Source organism: Vanessa atalanta, chromosome 4 (genome assembly GCF_905147765.1).
Source record: "Vanessa atalanta chromosome 4, ilVanAtal1.2, whole genome shotgun sequence".
Taxonomy (NCBI): Eukaryota; Metazoa; Arthropoda; class Insecta; order Lepidoptera; family Nymphalidae; genus Vanessa; species Vanessa atalanta.
In genome coordinates this window covers 2812214-2834415 of record NC_061874.1, presented here as the reverse complement: position 1 = coordinate 2834415, position 22202 = coordinate 2812214, and the positions used below count along the sequence as shown (strand labels likewise).

The following is a 22202-nucleotide window of genomic DNA, read 5'->3' as shown; positions in this document are numbered from 1 at the left end:
AAATTTTTATTCGATTTGGATTACATTTCTTTAGGTTTATTGAATCTGAAATTTCCCATTTAATTTACGACGCTGTGTCAATATTATTTGTTAAATTATCTATTTTTTGTTATAACACACAATATGTTATTTGAAAACGACTGAAGAGTAATAAATGTTTTCTATACTTTTTTTAGTCGTAGCAGAAAGAAGAAATACTTAATCGTTTTTTGTTTCGGTTTTAAGGGTGAGTGAGCTAGTGTATTAGCATTAGCATTAGCAGCCTGTAAATTTTCCCACTGCTGGGCTAAAGGCCTCCACTCCCTTTGAGGAGAAGGTTTGGAGCATATTCCACCACGCTGCTCCAATGCGGGTTGGCAGAATACACATGTGGCAGAATTTCGTTGAAATTAGACCTATGAAGGTTTCCTCACGATGTTTACCTTCACCGCCAAGCACGAGATGAATTATAAACACAAATTAAGCACATGAAAATTCAGTGGTGCCTGCCTGGGTTTGAACCCGAAATCATCGGTTAAGATGCACCACGGCTCATGAGCTAGTGTAACTACAGACAAAATTACATAACATAACATAGCACCTTAGTTCCCAAAATAGGTGGCGCATTGACGATGTAAGAATTAAAATTTCTCACGGCACCAATGTTTATGGGCAGTTGCAACCACATATCAGTACGAATGGGTCTGAATGTCCGTCATCCAAAGATGTTTTAAAAATAAAGCACGTATCAGACTGATATTAAACTACTCTTCTTAATTGGCATTGTTATATTCGTGAGTTACGCATCGTACTTATTCGAATGTTATCAAATAATTTAATACAAAATAGTGTATGTAATCTCTAGAGTATATATAGAACACAGTGAATCGCAGATATTTGCTTAACAACGTATGATTTCAGTATTAAACGTTTGTTATAATCGCACGGCCCGAGACACAAAGAGGCGATAATGAGCGTATTGATGTAGACTACATTAATCGCCTTCTTCATTTCGTAACACAACTTAAGGTACGTACACACTTCCGAGGAGGATTACGATAATTCATTGAATTTATTTTATGTTTAGTCCTACTTCAAATTTTATTGTCTTATGATATTGGTTTGGATTTCCTTAAATTATAATTATTCATTATAGATAAATAAATAATAAATATTGGACAACATCACATACATTACTCTGATCTCAATGGTAAGTAGCTAAAGCACTTGTGTTGTGGAGAACAGAAGTAATAATGGTACCACATACACCCAATCCTAAGACAACATAGAAAACTAATGAATTTTTTCTACATCGGCTCGAACCCGGGACCTCGGAGTGGCGTACCCATGAAAACCGGTGTACACACTACTCGACCACGGAGGACACGATGATATCGAATATTACTCTTAAAATTGTGCATCACAGCAGAATCTAATGGCTCTTATACTTTTGCTACTAAGGCCTACAGTCGAATACAGCAAGATTTAGAGTTCAGTTAATACAGTGCATTTCTTAAGAATAACTCAATATTTATAACGATGCTAATATTTATAGTATAGAAGATTCATATTTACTATGAATAATAATAAAAATTATGTGCTATTCAATTGTGAGTTTTCATAACTATGGAATCGAACTATCTCGTCTCGAAATTCAATGTTCGTTCAAATATTGCAATAACCTTACGAGTTTAATCGTCGACTCAATTTCGCTTAGCCCCGCTAGTGTGTTCACTTCCTTAGTCGTATATCACAAGGGATTAGAGAGATTGTAACGTTAATATGCAATGTGAATATGCGATTCGAATATTATAAGCGGAGCTAGAATAAATGATCACGAATCTGTAATCTTAGTTGCTATCACAGGTATCTGGTGTCTATAACAAATGGTAAATAATGTAGGAAAATTAGTTCAGTTCGCCAGATATATTATTGAGTAAATATTGAGATTGTTCTGAGATAGATCTTATCGTCTTTGTTCGGATAAAAGAGATAATTATTTATCAAATGTCTGCATAATCTCGTGTTGAATAGTAATATGTAAGTAACTAGACATTACTTCACACACATTATTCACCATTTTATTCAACCACTGACCTCCTACCTACCTTTCAAGAGCTGTGTCTATCTGAAGGGGACAAGAATAAGCGACCTTCGGGATAATATTTAGATCTTATTCGACAACGTCTAAAGAAATCAAGCAAGTTTTATTCGCCATGTCGACTTTTACTGCCTAGCATGAGATGAATCATAACATAACAAATAAAAGAACATTAATAGTTAGCAGTGGTATAAGGTATATACGAAGATAGCTTTTATACGAATAAAAGGTTTATATATATATATATAAACCTAAACCTATAAAATATAAACAATTAAGGAAATGATAGGTGGTAAAATGGTGAATCAATATAATAATCACGAATCAACGCGATCGAAAACAAAAGCGGACTACGCGTTAAATTAAAATCTAAACATTCACAAAGTCAAACCATTTATAAAGGGCACGGGGAAATATATTATTCCGCAAACTCGTAAATTCAGCCAATATTTTAAAAGTCAAATTAGATTCACCGTAACATGGAATCATCGCGAAAACATAATGTTCCGCTTAAAAATTCAAAAACCGTAACATCCACGTCACTGTTAAATATCTGTAGATACTACTGATGTATCAAAACAACAAATATACACATTTTGGAGTGTCTACTTATCTATTTCATATATTTAAAAGCTGATAAATTCGTTAAAATATTTTAAAAAACGTAAGGCATTCGTTTAAAATAAATGACTAACCATTACATTATTTGATACATCGGAACAGACGTGTTGAGACTAATATGACATCACGTAATGATTCTACATAACATGTTATACGCGCTTGAGCTATTTATAAAATATGCACACACTGTTAGAATATGATTTACCTATGAATCCTTGTGTCATAGGGTGGATATAATATGTTCTGTGATAATTACTTATTAAATCGAGGGATTGTATTAAGAGATTATACAAATATCTATTTAATTGTGTTGATTTATTAAAATAAATATTTAATTCATAAAGCGAATTAAAAAAACAAATCCATTAATTAATAGTTGCATAATATAATTTGACAATATAATATTTATAACATAATCGGGCGGATCGTGGCAAATGGATTACCTACTGGTCACCACTTCGCGCCGTAAGTCATTTAAATCATTCCTTCCATTGTCAATACGCTACTAACATTGAGAATTAAGACGTTAAACCCCTTATGCCAGTAGTAACTTATACCTAGTTCTCTTATCCTTAAAAAACAATAATACTAAAGACAAGTATTGCTGTTTGGCGGTAGAATATATAATAGTCGGTATTCTCCCAAAAAGTTGAAGAAGCTTTGCAATATCTGTGGGTAGTTTAAACAAATATATTCATATCTTAATAAAAAGGGATTATACTGTAAAGCATGTTATTATTTTCGCCATTAAAAGGGACCTTGTCAGAGCGATGTGGAGAGCGGCTATTAAATTTTCAATGTCTCGTTTGTCATATAAGTGGTTGGTACATTTTTGATGTGTCAACTTAGATACATAGTACGAGTTCTTTGACCGACTCGAGACCGGTTTTATCTACTTATAAGTAGTGTCATACAATGGGGAATTGTGCCAAAGCATACTCTACACTGAATATGTAGTAGACTAAATACCTATATATAAGGCAAGAATGTAAACTATCGACTGATTGATTTGTAGGTGAAATTACGATAAAAAAATCTCAAAGAAATAAGAGTCGAGTACTTAAATTCCCGAAAAATAGAGAAATTAGTCACCGATTCATAAGAAATAGATTAAAATCGAATCGTAAACATTTATATAAAACTTTTACATTGTAATGTGGGCTTTAATATAGATGACAGTTACAGTTAGTAATAAAAATAACACTTATTCTAAACATGTCAAAGATTCGGTCCCTAGTTACTGAATAAAAATAAAAAAAACAGAGTGGAGACGTTAAAGTATAACGAACAATTTTCATTTCACCAGGACAACAGAAAAGCCTGAATTGAGGTTTTAATAAAGACCGCTTTAAGGACGGCAACAAATTTGACGATTGACCTTCTTAGCTGAGTAATCTCGTCCCCGTAAACCAAAAACTGGCGTAAATCTTTGCTAAGCCAAATTACACTTTGTAGCATTAGCGTTACGACTCGTTTCTGATAAGCTCTAGCTGAGGACAGTAAAATATCAGGTGAGCTTATCTTTTTCTTAATTAAGAAAATGTGGTTTTATTTTTTACCTTTGAATCAGAAATTATTTCCAATTACTGACAATAACAACGTAGGATATTTCTTCTTTCTTATTTGTAGAATACACAACCGTGATTTATACTCGTATAACGAAATAAAGGAAAATAACTGTTTCTTATTGACAAATGAGTTTAGTTAATAAACTTTATTAGATAGACAAAAAGACAAATATATAAAAAACCGTGCATATCTACTCAATGGTCAGTGCATATGTAGCGGTTAAAGATAAGTGCAGCTTTATGGTTAACCTGTTACTGCTAAGATCACATTTAAACACTAGGTTATGTAGTTTTATCTTACCCCCAATGGGCTGAACTCAAATAAACATAAGTCTAGCTGCATCTAAAGATTAAAAATGTAAATTTTTTTTTAAAATAAAAAGTATTCTATTTTTAAAATAATAACTTTTTATTCTTATGACAGTCTATCCTAATATTATATGTGTTAAATATTTACTTATAGTAAATTAGCATTATTTAAAACTTTAACACTTTATAACTGTAATTCAAATATATTTTAATATTAAATGTTTGCTAAGCTAAATTACACTTTGTGACATAACGTTATGACTCATTTTTGATAAGCTAGGGACTGTTATTAAGACTTTAGAAATGCTAAAAAAAGGATGATACCATCATCACCCACAGTCTTCCTTATCCCATTCCTGTTGGGTATAACTCTCCCTTTCTCCGAAAGACATTTTATAAAAATAACCATTTAGTATATGCGAGGTAACTTAAAAAAAAGAAAACGGAATAAATATATTGTAACGAAAATATACTTATATGTTGTCATGTAATTTTCCGTTGATACGATCTATATAGTACGACGACCTTCCTGGTCGAGTAGTATGTACACCGCTTTTCATGGGTACGCCACTCCGAGGTCCCGGTTTCGATTCCCGGCCGAGACGACGTAGAAAAAGTTCATTAGTTTTCTATGTTGTCTTGGGTCTGGGCGTATGTGGTACCGTCGTTACTTCTGATTTTCCATAACACAAGTGCTTTAGCTACTTACATTGGGATCAGAGTAATGTATGTGATGTTGTCCAATATTTATTTATTATAATTATAACACATTTCATTTCATTTCACAAGTGGTTTGGCTTAGGGCAACGGTAACCACTTACCATCAGGTGGCCCATTTACTCATCAGCACATAAATATATATTTAATGTATATAAAACGTCCATATTTATTTGACTTGTAGTTTTAATATGAAAATATCACTAATAAACAAAACTCCATAATAAAAAGTAATAATAAGATTTACCTGTAAATGGGTACGTCGTTTTTATACCAGACGACCAGCAATAGAGCGTCGGGTGGCTGCGGCGAACGCGTGTCGCAAGGCAAGGTGGCGTCGCCTCCCGACACAGCTGACAAATTGACCGCGTCCAGCGACTCCGCCCCTACACTGGAACCTGGACGCAGACCTGTTGATGAAATATTACGTGGTCATATCTGCTTCATAATTTATTGTTCGCGTGAATAACGGCTACATTCTTATTTTGAAATTGCATTGTGGTAAAAAATATGATACAGGATTTAAAAACACGCAACAATTTAGATTTAAAAATGAAATAATAGACATTATAAATACAAACGGGGGATATATATTTACACATTTTAAAAATAAAGTTGATAATGTTTATTTTTTTTTAATAAAGGTAAACCGTTTGAAGGATATATCAATCCACGTTTGGCCATATCCTATACTAATTTAGGGTGTCCGTGACATCGAAGGTATCAGAAGGTTAGGCATTTTTTTTATTTCTAGTCTTATATCTGGGTGGTGATAAAAGAATAACCTAAATCTATCCGAGTTACACCGGACTTACAAAATGTATGGAAAAACTAAGAAATAAATAAAATTTAATAGGTATATAAAATACGAAACAAATAACATGAAACTAAAAATCTAGTACGTCCTCGTTGCTAAGTGCAGGAATACCAGAATCCAGAACATAACAGAAAAAATGAACGCTAAAATCGAAAGTTTATTTGCCCCTTTTGAAATTTTGAAAGTATTTTTTTAACTCCACCCCACCTAAACAAAAGCTTCGTATTTAAATCGAAGCCTCCCTTTCGGAAAATAAATAATAGTAAAATGAATAATCTTTTATTAGAGAGCTTTTCATTCTGTTTTTTTTCAAATATTTTATTATTTAATCAAACTTAAATACATTATGCATAAATTGGTACACTATTAATTCATACATTGAAATAAAATATTAAATAAGTATAAATTTATAAACATATAGAGATTATTTATTATATTAATTAGATTATTCAAAATAAAACACGGAACTCGATGCAAAACGTTTACTGATCAGGCACAAATAAACTGTCATACATATTTTTTCAATAATATTTATCCGCAATATAAAATACATCATCTATACTACTATAGATACTAAGTGAGCCTGCCTTTACTTAGTTTTAATCGCTAAAAATTTATAAAATTTAACCTATAGCACATAACCCAACAACCCCTAACTTCCCCCTCAGTGGGAGAATACTTCATACCGAATTTCACCTAAATCGGCTTAGCGGTTAAACTTGAAGAGATAACAGATAGACAAAGGTATAGATAGTCAAAACAATTAAAAAACTACTACTAATTTTTCTTAACTGAAAATCAAAACTTAAAACGTGGGTAACAAAGTAACAACTTAAGTATATTCATAAAATCTAAGCGATAAAAGACTAACGCTATATCTTATACACGATAAAAAATAATCAACGAAATTTGGTTGCATTTAAGAGCATATAAATCACGAACCATACGCCGGCTTACACGATAAGTTTTCAACGGTTTCACGGTATAATTTATTTTACGTGACAATCATATACATACAAATGATTACGATGTTTCTCTTGTGGCGTAATAAAAATTGGTAGGATAATGAAAATTGATTGACGCATTGATCGTGTATGTTAACAAATTAATTGGAAACACGCTTGGTATTACAATGATGGATGAAAAGCCTTCGTTAAAAGTATCATTTTTTCGCATTCAATACTATTTGTATCAGCTTTTACCTGTCCCACTGGATAGAAGAGAGAAGGCTTAACTTAACTTAGCTTAACATTGATACAATGACAGGCTATTAATTTGAGTCTGTTTTTGAAATCTCAGTCTTCACTGATCTTCACCGTTGAAAATTATTATTAGATAAAACGACGTAATCAATAAAAAAAAAATTTTTTTTTTTGCGTAATACGTAGACGAGCAAATAGGCCACCTGATGGTAAGTGGTCACCGTCACCCATAGACATAGACGCTGTAAGAATAACTTCCACCACCAATTCAATTCCATTCCATTACACCAATGCGACACCAACTTGGGTGTTATGATGTTATGTCACTTGTGCCTGTAGTTACACTGACTCACTCTAAGTTTTGCTTTTTGGCGGTATATTATGATATAATGTTTATTATTAGAACACATTAAATTTATAAATAGGGGGGCGGGGGGTTAATCATCTTAAGAGATTGAATAAAGTTTAAATTGGTCTCGTATTTTAGGATAAGGTAAAGTAGTTACTATAAATTCTAAATGCAAAGACAACACGATTATACACTAGTATTAGGACTGGTCGTAAATTAAAGTAACAGAGCTTATGCGATTCAACAAAATTTAAGGTACCAAAGCACGCTCGGTAAGTTAATAGTACCTTCTTGCTAAATAGCCAACACAGTAAATGAATTCAGAAACTTCTCATAATATATATATAAAAGAAGAAATTAAATATAAAAAAAAGAAAAAGAAAAAACAAACAATATTAAATATAATCAACACCAAGGTGACCTTAGAAGCGTTTATCTTTAAGTCTTATGTAATATCGAGAATATCGAATAAATGATAAATAAATAAATATGTTTTTTATTGAAAAGTGACCGCCAGACCTAGCAGTGTCTACTACGATGACTTTAACATGCATTCGGTGATTTATTTTATTAGCTTCTGTTTAAATTTTAATCAAACAGTAATACAGAGAAAATCAAAGATTGAACTTGACAAAATTACAGCAGAAGCTATTTGTTTTAGTATTATTTTACGTTGAGTTTATTTTGGGTGCACTAAGCCCCGTTGTTTGGCGCAGAGCGTGAGCAATAACAGTTTGCCAACGGATTGGCTGAATTAGCATTAGTCGGTTATTACTCCAATGGTCCAAGGAACCGCTCCGATTCCCGTGCGAAATTGTTCGCGAAATTTGAATCGTTCGTTTGCAGTGAATACCAAGCGTGATCGTGACAAATGGCTCGATTAACAATCCGAGTCCCCAACGAAGGAGATGGCGCGAATAACGAGCCAATATATCAAAGGATTTTTCTGTACGTTGACGAGACTTTGAAGCAATTTCCTGTTTATTAATGAATGTGAGTTCAGGAATCGTATTGCCTTTAATCCGCTTTTGGGAATCCTCTTCCCTTTTTCCTTTAACGTCATTATTTCAAATTGATAGATAACTGAACCTTTTTATAGTAATCTCACTACTTTCATTCGTCATATATACACATACATATGCATATATTTTGTCATATATCATAGAATGTAATATTTGACTTAAGGATTGGAATTGTGATTCAACGGGGATATGCTACTAGCATTCTTGCCACAATTCCGCGAGGTCAATATTGATACAGTAACTATTTTTAATTTATATTTGTATATATTTAAGGACTTAATGTTAATAATTCTTACGTATATAAATTTATAGTAAAAATAACATTTACTTAAGCATTAATGAGTGATTGTTGTATTACTATTAAGATAATAATTCATTTTAAAAGATAAGACAAATAAACTAATTTGCTATATTAAGTCAAAACAAAAACAAAGGGTCGATTTTTATAAAAAATGTATAAAAAAATTTCGTTTTATAAAGCTTTAAGCAAAAATATGCGAAATGTACTGTTTTGATTTTTTTCAATAAATAAAAATAAAATATTTCAAATTTTAAAAAATAAGTCAACTGGAAAGTTTTCAATACTCTCATATTATGTTTCAATATAAAATGAATTTATTACATAGATTTTAACTCACCACAGTACATGAAGCGTAATCCATTGAATTTTCTGTTACATTGCACATCAAATTAGTTACAAAATATTATATACCGCAAAAATTATACCGTAATTAAAAAATAATTAATATTTTTAAAACATTTAATTATTATCTACCTATATTCATTAATATTCAAATAATATTGCAGAAGGTGAGAGGTCAATTAAAAGACGACGAAGATAATCATCGTCGATTTTTAATTCAGAGCTTAGAGATTATTTTGTAATTTTCTTGTCAATTTCTCACGAGTCTTTATTTAAAACAGGCTTTGTTGCCTATAAAATGATAATAGAAGAGAACGTATAAAAGATAGGAACAGCAGACAGGTAACCAAATATTGTATTAATTATTCTAAATATCAATGATAGCCAACAAAGTATAACGACAACATTATTGTGAACTAATAACAAAAATGAAAAAGAATTGAATTTTATGTAAAGAATATATTTGTCTGGAATCGACATATTTTTCATATTCGAAAATTGAGTTGCACTAATATTATATGAGAGGACATTATTGGTTATTATCGAACTAGCTATACGCCCCGGATTTGCACGGATAAAAAAAAGGTCAACATAAAATATTTAAATCGATATACATCTAACTCTATCGGATTCCTCGGTTAAAATCTGTAAAACCTGGAAGTTTTATATTAGATATCTTTCTGATATTTTCCATAATTGACATATTATTTCAGACAATTTAAACAAAATCATAATGAATTATGCACCTTTATCTTCCTCAAGAATCACTCCGTCCATTGGTGTAAATCATTTTGTACTTACATTGATTACATTGGAGTAAAGTTTTAACATTTAGATGATACTATATCAACTATCACTATTACTACAATTGTTATATACTGCATCTCATGGTGAATGTCAAGATGGCGCAATCAGAACAACTGATTCTAAACCACAAATAGTGGGTTCGCATAAAATGAGTTCAGTAGAACATATATTTATAATTCATCTCATGCTCGGCGGTTAAAGAAAATATCATAACGAATTCTGCATGCGTGAATAAATTCTCTCCTCAAAAACATTCAAGGGCAACTTATTATACTTTTTATAAATTTTCTACCAAGTCATGTTGTTAGAAAAATACATTTTTATATATGAGAAATTAATTAAAACAGTGATACGTAGTTCACTCTGAGCGTTTGCGTTACATGTCATGATTTCAATTCGATCGAATAAAAACAAGTCATGCGAATAATATTTATTCATGAACTCAATTCTGCTTATACTTGTAACAGAGATATGTGAAAAATTAAACAAATTAAAAAATATTTTACAGTAATTCCCTTTTAATTGAAGTGCTATTATTGATATTAATTCGTATGATAAATGAAAAATAAAATCAATCTTGGAAAATATGTAACGTCGTATTAAATCAGAATTAATTGGGCAAGATTTAAATTATACGTAATGTATATTAATATAAAAAGTAAAATATGCCGCTCAATGATATATTGCCATTTGGCATCGTAACCCCAGGCGGAGACGCTATTACCACTCTGAATAGGGAGCTCAGCCTTTGAGCTAGGTAAGCCCCAACTCCCGTGTCACCGGAACTGTGAATCAGTCTCGTAAAAACGTTTTTTGTATGTACAAATACAGTAGTATCCAGTACGATTAATGCTATTACCTAAGTTTACTATTCTAAGTTCCTTTGAGTTCCATACCAATTAATGCTTAAGCAATGCAATGCATCTTAATTTGGATACAAAAATACGACCACGCTACGACTATGCTAGTGAAGTCAAAGTGAAACATATTGTACGTTAATATTATATACAAATATTGCTAATTAAAAAAAAGAGAAGATCTACTGACGTTTAGTCAATAAGAAAATTGTAGACCGCCACAAACAAAATAAAAGTAAAAAAAAAGGCACAGGCAACTGTGAGCCCGTGGATGATATTAAAAAAGTAATTTAAAAAAAAATGTTCAATAATTACATTATTGTTGGTAATATCGCTTGGTGAACTTATGTAAATAATTGTTAACACCTAGTTCGTTAACAACGTCCTACCCATTAAAATCCTTTACTTATAAGATTATTTTAATAACAAATTTAAGTATCTTTACAGACAATTCAAGTACAGACTGCAGAATAAATTCTAATTTTATTTAACCAACCGCTTCCATAAAACATACATCTAAGAACTGAATTTGGTAGCGTTAGTGTACCGAGGAAGTTTTACGAGGGAGCATTGGAAACAACTGTTCCAGTACGTGACGCGGGACGCGAATAGATAGACAATTGTTTAAAGATGGCGATTGGTTGAAATTTTGGACCAGTAGTCACGTGATTGATAGTGCAATAAAGATGTATGAAAGTTTTCAAGGAATACGACTTAATTATTGACATAATATTTAATATTTAATAAAAAATATTGAAACAATATTTTTATTTCCTGTAATTCTGATAGATTGGTGAATTGTTAAGGTATACTTAAATGTAAATAATGTAGAGAAGGTAATTTTGCAATGCATAGAAACTGGTATAAGAATATACTTAACATTTGACCTATTTACTCTTTATAAAATAAATAAAAGAAAATTGAATATGCTACAATTTATGTATGCTAGCTAACGGCTTTTAAGTCCTAATCCACAAAATAGTCTCGTAAAAAATATACTACGAAACTCATAAACATCCTCTAAACCTACATGACTCAGCTCAGTGCTCGTTTAACATAACTGTTTATACACAGTGTGATACGTTCCTAAGATGTGTTTTTTCTTCCCCCTCATACGTGACGGAAGCTTAAGGAAAATTTGCGAAAAGCACGTAACGCTTCAATTGTTCGGGATCGATGACATAAGGATATTTGAAATGGCTTTATTGCTCAGGTGACGCTTTTCACATTTTCTATAACAATGATATTTCATATAATATATTACTAAATTGGAAAAATCCTGTTATATTTTCATCATAATAAAAATCGTTAGTCATATTTTAAATTTCGAATATTAAATGTGACATATTAATAGAATGTTCATACACAATTTTAAATTTCGAACAATTATTTTTTTAACTAAATAAATCGATATATTCACATCTGTACTATTGTATGTGGCCATCACATTGTCGAGTTAAAACAATCAGACCCGAGAGAAAAATAACATGGAATAAAAAGTAAATTGCAAAAATACAACCTCCGTTTTATTACATCGGAGACTATTCGGGTATAAGTTTAAGCTAAACCTAAGCCTATAGATGTTGTCATGAGATTTACGGACGGCCACGTAGCTGTGCTGACTTTTATCTTTTTTCGGATTATGTAGCCTTGTTTGTAGTGACCTTCATTTAACCGGACACTAATTGGGATTGAAATTAAACCGACTTTGTAGTCAACATCTTTTTTTTTTATTATATCAGTAGGCGGACGAGCAAATGGACCACCTAATGGTAAGTGGTCACCACCGCCCATAGACAATGTCGTTGTAAGAAATATTAACCATTCCTTACATCACCAATGCGCCACCAACCTTGGGAACTAAGATGTTACGTCCCATGTGCCTGTAGTTACACTGACTGACTCACCCTTCAGACCGGAACACAACAAGTCCTAGCCCTACTACCATGTAAAATAGTATTAGGTTATAGAAAACGTCTGTGGACACTTAGTACAGGTACAGAAATTAAAATTGCGTGTCTATAAATACTTTTATTAAATAATTTAATCATTATTTGTTTTTCTTATTACTACTAATTTTTTTAGTTTTTACATAAAACAGAGTAAGCAATACGTTGTAAATTAATTATCTCTTTAAATTATTATGACATAATGTCAAAAGGTCAAATAGTTTATGAAGTTAGGCCGTTTTTAATGTAGTTCAGTTTTTTTTTTAATAAAATAAAATTATTTTGAGAAATAAATCGCATTAACCCCGAAAAATATGACGCATAACTATAAAAATATAAATATCTTCCGTTTATATTGTTGTTTTTTTTATTATTAAAATTGATGTTTAAATTGTAGTTATTGTTATCATTACATTCAACATGAACTCGCTATGGCTGTAGTTAATATTCTTGATAAATGTGTTTGAAATGATTAATTTGATAAAATAAAACTAAAGTAAAAAGCTTAGGAAAATAAAAAAGATAAATGCTAATTAATAAAAAACAAATCAGATCGCATAACATAGCAAATAACAACAACCCAAGCAACTAAAATAGCGTTACCCTTTCTCATATTATACAGAAGAACATCAAAACTTAATACGAAAAACTGAAAAATATACGAAAAAATATTACGATTTCATTCTTTTGAAAACTTTTTTATTTCAAATCTTGATGAATTTCGTGTCAACTATCCGTAGTTTTAATATCTTCTTGGTTTTCTCGGAGACAATGTAAAGCAAATAAAAGAAACCGAAGTTCAATTTCATACAGCAAATCCAAAACTGAAAATAATTATTATTTCTGTACTTACGAGATATTAAAATTTTGGATCATTTAATATGACCACTAGTTGATTTTAAATTTTTTTTTTACAGTACTAATATTACGTTTACAAGCGGAAGGCTGTAAACATGTAGGTTTTTTTTCTTTAATCTCTGAGCATGATATTAATTGAAAACGCAAATTAAATACATGGAAATTCAATGGTCATATTCATGTGTTGTGCTGGCTGTACCACTAGCCTATCTCGGATCTGACCTCGTAATAATGGGGCTGACAATCGTTGAAATAGTAATAAGTAATATAGAATATTAATAGTTTATTTGAATTTGGAACACACATTTGAAGCGGTAATCTTCAGTTGCGATCCACGTCAATTACAGTTACATAAGCAAAGCAAATAAATTTATAATTTTTATTTAAGCAAAATAAAAATCATTTAAAGCGATACATTTTTAAATTTACTATTGTGAAATAAATTTATTTTCAATTACAGCAGCGCGAGTTAATATTAAATTATACAGTAGCCGGACAGAGAATGAAGCTTACGCTCTTATCCCAGGTAAAAGGCAATACTTAACGTACGGTCAAGCACATACGAATAAAGACTACGTATTTTAACAATTTTAAGTCTTCGGTATATAGTGTTAAGGTAACTTTTTCTCGTTACCTGTTTCACATATTACATTTAGTAGTTGTTTTTAGAGCCATTCGCTTAGCTATTTGGACAAGAACTACAAAAAATAAGCATTCATTCTCATCATAGTGGTTTGCGGTTTTGTAAGTATCATAAATAAGTTTAAATTAAATTTTAATCTCACATGTTATGACTGTCTAATATTTAAAGCGAAAATAGTTAATGAAATTTGTCGCCACGCGTTTTAATTTATTCTTTTGATTCGGAGAACTTTATAAAATGTAATATTCAGTTAGTGACGTTGATATTAAAAAAACATTTTCTCATGGAGTGTATCAGCGATTCAAAAATCTCGATACGGGTGAAATAAACAAAACTAAACAAATACGGTTTATCAAATACTTTTCATATATTTTTTATAAATGTTGTCTAACAATAATCATTCTTTAAACAAATTCCTTAACGCATCCTTGACCGTCCAATGGCAATTTTAAGGTATTCTAATTTCAAAAACCGATTCAGGCCGACAGTTATGGATTTTTCTTATGAGGTTTTATGTTACTGAGAATTATGAAAATATTCAATAACTATTTATTAGCTTGATCTGGGCGTTAAAGGGCCTCGAAATCTGCAGCCTTATAATCTAACTACATTTGTCCATTGAGGCAAAACTATTACATTATAGAATGTTATAATAAAATGCCACGATGAATGTTAATTAATTTTAAACATTGGTAAAGTAAGTAATGGTGGAAAATAATGGTAAGCGGACAGTCATATGGGCTACCTGATGATAAGTTGTCACGATGGCCCGTATATATTGGTACCATATGTAACTTGGGACCTGAAATTTTATGTCCCTTGTGCCTGTAGCTACACTGACTCTCACCCTTCAAACCGAAATAAAACAATACCAAGTTTTACTGCTTGGCGGTAGAATATTTTATGATGAGTGGTACTTACCCAGACGGGCTTGTACAAAGCCCTACCACATAGTAATTAAAACTTATACATTCCTATACAAATTAAGTTTGAAAAGTGGTTTCAAAGTTTGTTCATTTTCTAAATATAATTAGTATTAGTTGAGTCGAGATTATAATATCTATAAAACAGTATTATATCAAGAGCATTGCGAAGAACGTATGCTAAGACCAAGGCCTGCAAGAGATTATTTTCAGTATGCGGATTTTATAGTTTTATGTCATACGGCATACATATTACTATGTGGTAACGCTACAGATATGCAATGTGTTTGTTTATTTTTACAAAAGAGGTCCGATCTATTAACTATCTTGGCGTTAGAAACTCTCTTCGGGGCGTTTTTGACAAAGTACGAATACTCATAGTTGCTTCACAATATATTAACAACAATGTTATGTATATTCACAGTAACACTGATCACTTTGATAGAATTAGTGATAGTGTAAATAATCATTGTATGTCCACGGGATAGCTTAGAATAAAGTTTTCAACTCCGCAAAGTCAATAAATCCGTTTTGGGGCAAGGTATCTGTTTCTGTAAAAAAATCCGCAGATATTTTTAACTTTGCCGAATCATTTGTTAATGAAACACATTAATAATTAAAGCATATTATTCAACACAAGATGATCATATGGCTGAAAAAAAAGCGTGGACCTAATACTTTTGGACTTTCAAGAAGGATATTATTATACATATACTTATAATTTTATTTAACTAACGTTATGTAAGTTTCTTGCCAGTTACTCACGGTAGAATCTACGTCCTGAACAAGTATAAGGGTAGCTTTACTAATTACCTACATGAATAAAATAAAAAAGCATCTCCTTGCTTAGAGTTGAATAAAAAAGATTATTTAAAATAACTTGTTACATAATATTATTATTGGAATAACATTAATTCTATCCAAATATAATCCTGAGTGGACCTCGGTCGATTTAATAATCTTATATCCAGAAGATGAACGACAAGCGCAAGGAATATAACATCTTAGTGCCCATGGTTTTGACGACCTCCCTGGTCGAGTAGTGTGTACACCGGTTTTCATGTGTACGCTACTCGGTCCCGGGTTCGACTCCCGGCCGAGTCGATATAGACAAATTCATTAGTTTTCTATATTGTCTTGGGTCTGGGTGTTTGTGGTGCCGTCGTTACTTCTGATTTTCCATAACACAAGTGCTTTAGCTACTTACATTGGGATCAGATTAATAATATAAATAAATATAATAATAAATAAATAAATATAATAAATAAATATTGGACAACATCACATACATTACTCTGTATGTGATGTTGTCCAATATTTATTTATTTATGGTTAGTGGCAATTGCGATATAAGTAATGGATCATATTTATTACAACGCTAATGCGGTAGTGACCATTGACCAATAAATGGTCAATTGCTACCTACATCATAAAAAGCAGTTTATTTTTAAATTGAATTAATTCTATATTTGAATGGCTTTATTTTGGCTTGAGTATATTTGAAAGGATTCATAATTATTTGTTTTTAATAAAATTGTTGGATAATATAACAGCGTTATAATAATACAATATAAAAACGTTATTTACAGTAAAACCAAATAGCATTTTTTTGCACATTTTTTGTAGGTTTTTATCAGCGTAACATTTCCGTTCTACCAACATTCATTTATCTTGTCATCTCCTCTTATAAAACAAAGTTTATACGCAAAATGGGCCTGTTTTTTGTTGCTGACAATGTAAAAGGTTTAGCCAACAATACGAATGAAACTAAGCGGCTTACTGATGTCGTATCGCATACGTAAAAAGGTGTATAACCCTAAATCCCAGAGGCTAGAAATTGTCACTTTTTATCTTGGGACAGTGCTACAATCACCCGGCTCACTGAACGGGTTAATTAATGAAATCTATTAACTGCGCTCTTCTCCTTAGGGACGAGAATCGTTTGTGATTTTTTTGCTCCGTCATCTATCTGAACGTTTTCCAACTGGTCGATGCTATTTCACTGTGATTGCGCGCTTAGAACATTGAACACTTTCCATGTGAGACACAGTGTTTCATCGTGTTGGTGAAAAGCGAACGATTATGTCGCAAATCGGACTAAGGTTTAGTTGGAATTGGAGCGCAAACTGATTGAATGTGTTTAATTAATAAAAGCTTAATAGTCACGAAGCTGCATTATAGTCGTTAATTAACTAAAATAATGAGATGAAATAAAAAAAATACAAGAATTTATAACAGTTGTCGACAATTATATTCAGATTTTAAATTAGAAAATATATATAATTCTATCTAAAACGCTAATAATATTTGAATAGTATTTAAAAGTAATAATTATTATTACAGGTACATAAAGTATAAAAAAAATTAAAGGAAAAAAGGTAAATAAATTTCTCATTTTATCGCAAAACTATTAAAAAAACAATTCGATATGTAAATTTACATCTGAATTTTTCATATCAAATGTAACTTTATGTATGAAACACGTAAATATATTTCCCACGTATCAACTGTTACGATCTTGACGTTGCATGCTATTTCACATGATATAATATTATATTTATTCAGCTTGTAAAAACGTTTTTAGATAACATTTGATAATAAAACACAAACTAGTGCACGTCACGTAGGTATGCGCGTTAAATATCACAGAACATTGATGCGGCGTTGATATAAATATTCATGTTAGAAGCAGAATAGGCGGCATGTTAATGCCACAGCTTAAACGCTTACGCGATGGTTTAAGTGATAAGATAAAACACAGAATAAATTTATACGGACTTGTTTAATTTATGTGATTTTGTCATCAAGCTTCTATATATTTTTTAAGCAATATTATATATTAAAAACTATTTACATATACGCCTTTATAAGAATTATAACACATAACTAGTATGTGATAATGATATGATTCATTTGTCTATACAGGACGTATAAATGATATATATATATTTTAATAGCATGTATATGTAATAGTAAACTAAAGGAACCTTTAAAATCGATCCTATAACAAAACGATTCTAAAGTCCTTATAAGAACCTACTTGAATGTAATATATATATATATATATATATATATTTTATATTATTTTAATAATATTAACATCATCACCAATCGTGTATTAGAAAGATGAGTTTTCTCATCATCGTCATCTCGTACTCGGCAGTGAAGGAAAACATCGTGAGGAAACCAGCATGTGTCTAATTTCAATGAAATTCTGCCAGATGTGTATTAACCAAGCCACTTTGAAGCAGCGTGTCGGAGGAAGCTCCAAATCTTCTACTTAACGGGAGTGGAGGCAACCTTTACAGTCAGTTTTGCTTTTAATTTTTACAAACATGTACTTGAATCTACAAAGGAAATACACACATTGAGCTTGGTTTGAAGAAAATATACACCAGAGGTACAAATAGAACGTTTATAGAAGTATGATTATTATTATCTGAGTTTGGTTCGCACAAATATTATGTTGAGAAAATAAGAAGCAACAAAACCCTCGTTAGTACTTATTTATTCTACCGTCAAACACAATGTAAATTATTATCAACCGTATTATTTAAGATTCAAGTCCTTTGTGTCTTTTTAAATTGCGTGTTTAATTTCACTTTATTTGCAAATAATTTATGGAGAGTGTGTATATGCGTAATCTCCCTATAAATTTGATTACTTTTATATTGCTTAACGAGAGCTTAAAAAACGCCTGAAAAAATTATTAATTTCACAAATATTTAATTTAAATTTAAATATTTTATTGATTATACTTTTTTTTAATCAAATGTATATTACTAGCCGAACCTGCGGCTTTACCCACGCGAAATTTATAAAACACAAACTTCCAAGCCCCGTTTTACCCCCTTAGGGGTGGAGTTAATGTCATCGAAACCAAGTGCGGGGTTCCGTGATGTAAGAAATAGTATTACAAGATTGAGACAAGTTAACAAAACGAATAAATACTTTCGGTTCACGTGACAAAAATTGTATTAAAAAATCTGACAATAACTTTAAAGCAGTTAAGTATCGCTATCTGCTTATTTCTTGAAAGTGTTTGATATAAGGTTGGAGTAATTCGCCGCGTAATTCAACGATTGCTACCGGCTGCTTCTTACTATGTACTATATTCAGTAGTTGCAATAGTATGTTTTATTTATACCACATGGACTAGAAATTTTAAGATGTAATATTAAGTGTGGACAGCTGCAGTTTCCTTGTATAGGGTCTAGATCCCTACTCGTGCAACAGAGATATCATTGTAGTTTATTTATTCATCAGCTATTTATAATATAATTATTAAGAACTTCAATTGACTTCGAAAATGTTTTCGACTAACACAGGTACAGGGCCTCTTTGATATATTTAACATATTGTAAACCAATAAAAACATTTTTTAACTAGATGTCGCCCGCGGCTTCGCTCGCCTTTTAGGGGTTGGTTGTCATGTATTAGGCAACAAAAGTCAAATTCGGTTCATTGGTTTGGCAGAGAAAGCGTGACAGACAGATTATTATAATTAAGATTTATATATACTATAATATTTATAGATTAAAATGTCTAACTAGCGAGTGTGGCGATGCAATTGGTATCGTTGCTAAGTAAATTTTATTATTAAAGTTTTAATTGTAAAAGTAAAGTAAACATTTATAGTTGTTACTATAATTGACATGAACAGGCTGTTACCTGTTCATGTCCTACTAATGTTAATGTAAGTCCTCGTCTTACGTTAACGAGTAGGTTTGGAGCATTCACCACGCTGCTCAAATGCGGTTTGGTGGATACACATATGGACGAATTTCATTGAAATTAAACACATGGAAGTTTCCTCAAAATATTTACTTTCATTGCTGAGCTCGAGATGTATAAACACAAATTAATCACATGATTTTTTAGTGATGTTTTTCTGGTCCCGAAGTCATCGGTTAACATGCATACGTTCTAACCACTGGGCCATCACAGCTCACCCCTCACTATGATATAATTTAATGATTATACTTACATTTTTAATTACAAGGAATATTGTAATAGTCAAACTATATTTCCCGCGGTCAAAGTCGCAAGCAGCTTGTATTACTACATTTGTAAAGGTCTCACTGGTTCAAATTTCTGATCGGATAAATAAATGGTGATTGAGTTTTTTCCGTCAATATATTCTTCGAAAGAGTCATAGTTAGTAGTTGTTGTTTACCCAATCCTCGGTAAATAAAGCTGTTAGCCCTGCTTCTTATCTTCCTTCAGCCTTGTCGATTTGTCATCCCGTCAAATTTTGATAGTGAGAGAGTGTATAGAGCTCAACAATGTTTACAAATACGCTGTGCACTAAAAAATATGACGTCATTAGCCCTTGAATAAAGACTAACCGAAATGGATTAAATAACATCTATGAAGCGAAGACCAAAACCAGAAGATGCGCCTAAAAGTGATGCTATATGGTAATTGTAAGTGTGTTTACATTATTCTTATTAACTATTTTAACAGACACTCGTTTCTCACTTATATAAATATTCATGTCATGTCGTTAGGTATGCTATGAGCCGAGATGGTCCACTGGTTAGAACGCGTGCATCTTAACCGATGATTTCGGGTTCAAGCCCAGGCAGGGTCCACTGAATTTTCATGTGCTTAATTTGTGTTTATAATTCATCTCGTGCTCGGTGGTGAAGTAAAACATCGTAAGAAAACCTACATGTGTCTAATTTTAACGAAATTCTGCGACATGCGTATTCTACCAACCCGCATCAGAGCAGCGTGGTGGAATATGATCCAAACCTCAAAAGGGAGAGGAGGCCTTAGCCCAGCTGTGGGAAATTTACAGGCTGCTAATGTTGGTATGTCAATATAAAATCGTTTCCGATAATGTATTAATAGTAAGAAGTCTCTATAATATGTATATATACCTAGAAAACAATTTAACGCAACGTAAACACAAACAGATTGTAACAATAAACCGAATACCAAATGTTGGTTACTTCATGCATTTAAACTGGCTCGATTCAATAAAAATGGCGTTTTATTCGATCATTGATGTTGCAGAGTAAATATTGACTCGATACGTGTAACAGATTGCTGTCACGTGACTAACTTGTTATTTTTTTATAGTTATATGTTTTATAACATATGCATTATAACGTTATTGTCTCGATGGTCTAGTTATTAACGTATATAACTCAGGATTTTGTAATAAAAATGAATCAACTCTCAAGAAGTCTTTCGTCGCTGGACAACGTTTCTAAGTTCGCAGTGTAATCGTTCCAATGGATTATGACAAAGGCGAAATAGACATTACGCCTTTGTTTATGCATACACTTGGTTATTATAACATCTTCGTAGCTAGATTCCATTTGGACAAGACTTTCGTCTGGAGAAAACTCAATCAGAGGAACACTAAAATAATCATGGAACCGAAACATTTAACAATAATGACAGTGATTTTTTTTTAAATAAAATTAAGTACTAGTACATTTCCTTAAATACTATCCTGATTTAAAAACCATATATATGATTATTACGTTAATATCATTAGAGCATTGAACAAGCCAGTCTGGGTCTGTACATCCCACTTATCAGATATTCTACCGCCAAACAGTAATACTTTGTATTCTTGGATTCAGATTGAGCCAGTGTAACTACAGGTACAAGGGTCTAGGGTGAGGTATCTTTTAGATTGGAGGGCATTGTTGATATAAGTAAATGTTTAGTGACAGTGGTGGCACTTACCGTTAGGTAGTCCGTTTGCCCGTCCGCCTACCTATACCATTAAATATTATTATGACGTTAAAGGAAATATAATATAATCGTTATACATTATTTAATTAGCTTTGGCGTCATTGAAATAACTGCTATACTGTT

The 22202-nt window shown here is 31.5% G+C and overlaps 1 protein-coding gene across 1 annotated transcript in view; it reads right to left on the bottom strand.

Moving 5' to 3' along the window:
- LOC125077960 (nephrin-like) overlaps positions 1 to 22202 on the bottom strand; it is a 126855-nt gene that overhangs the window by 69602 nt on the left and 35051 nt on the right. Inside the window, exon 2 of the mRNA XM_047690095.1 lies at positions 5543 to 5705. Within this exon, the coding sequence (XP_047546051.1) occupies positions 5543 to 5705 (163 nt within the window). The remainder of the gene's footprint in view (positions 1 to 5542; positions 5706 to 22202) is intronic.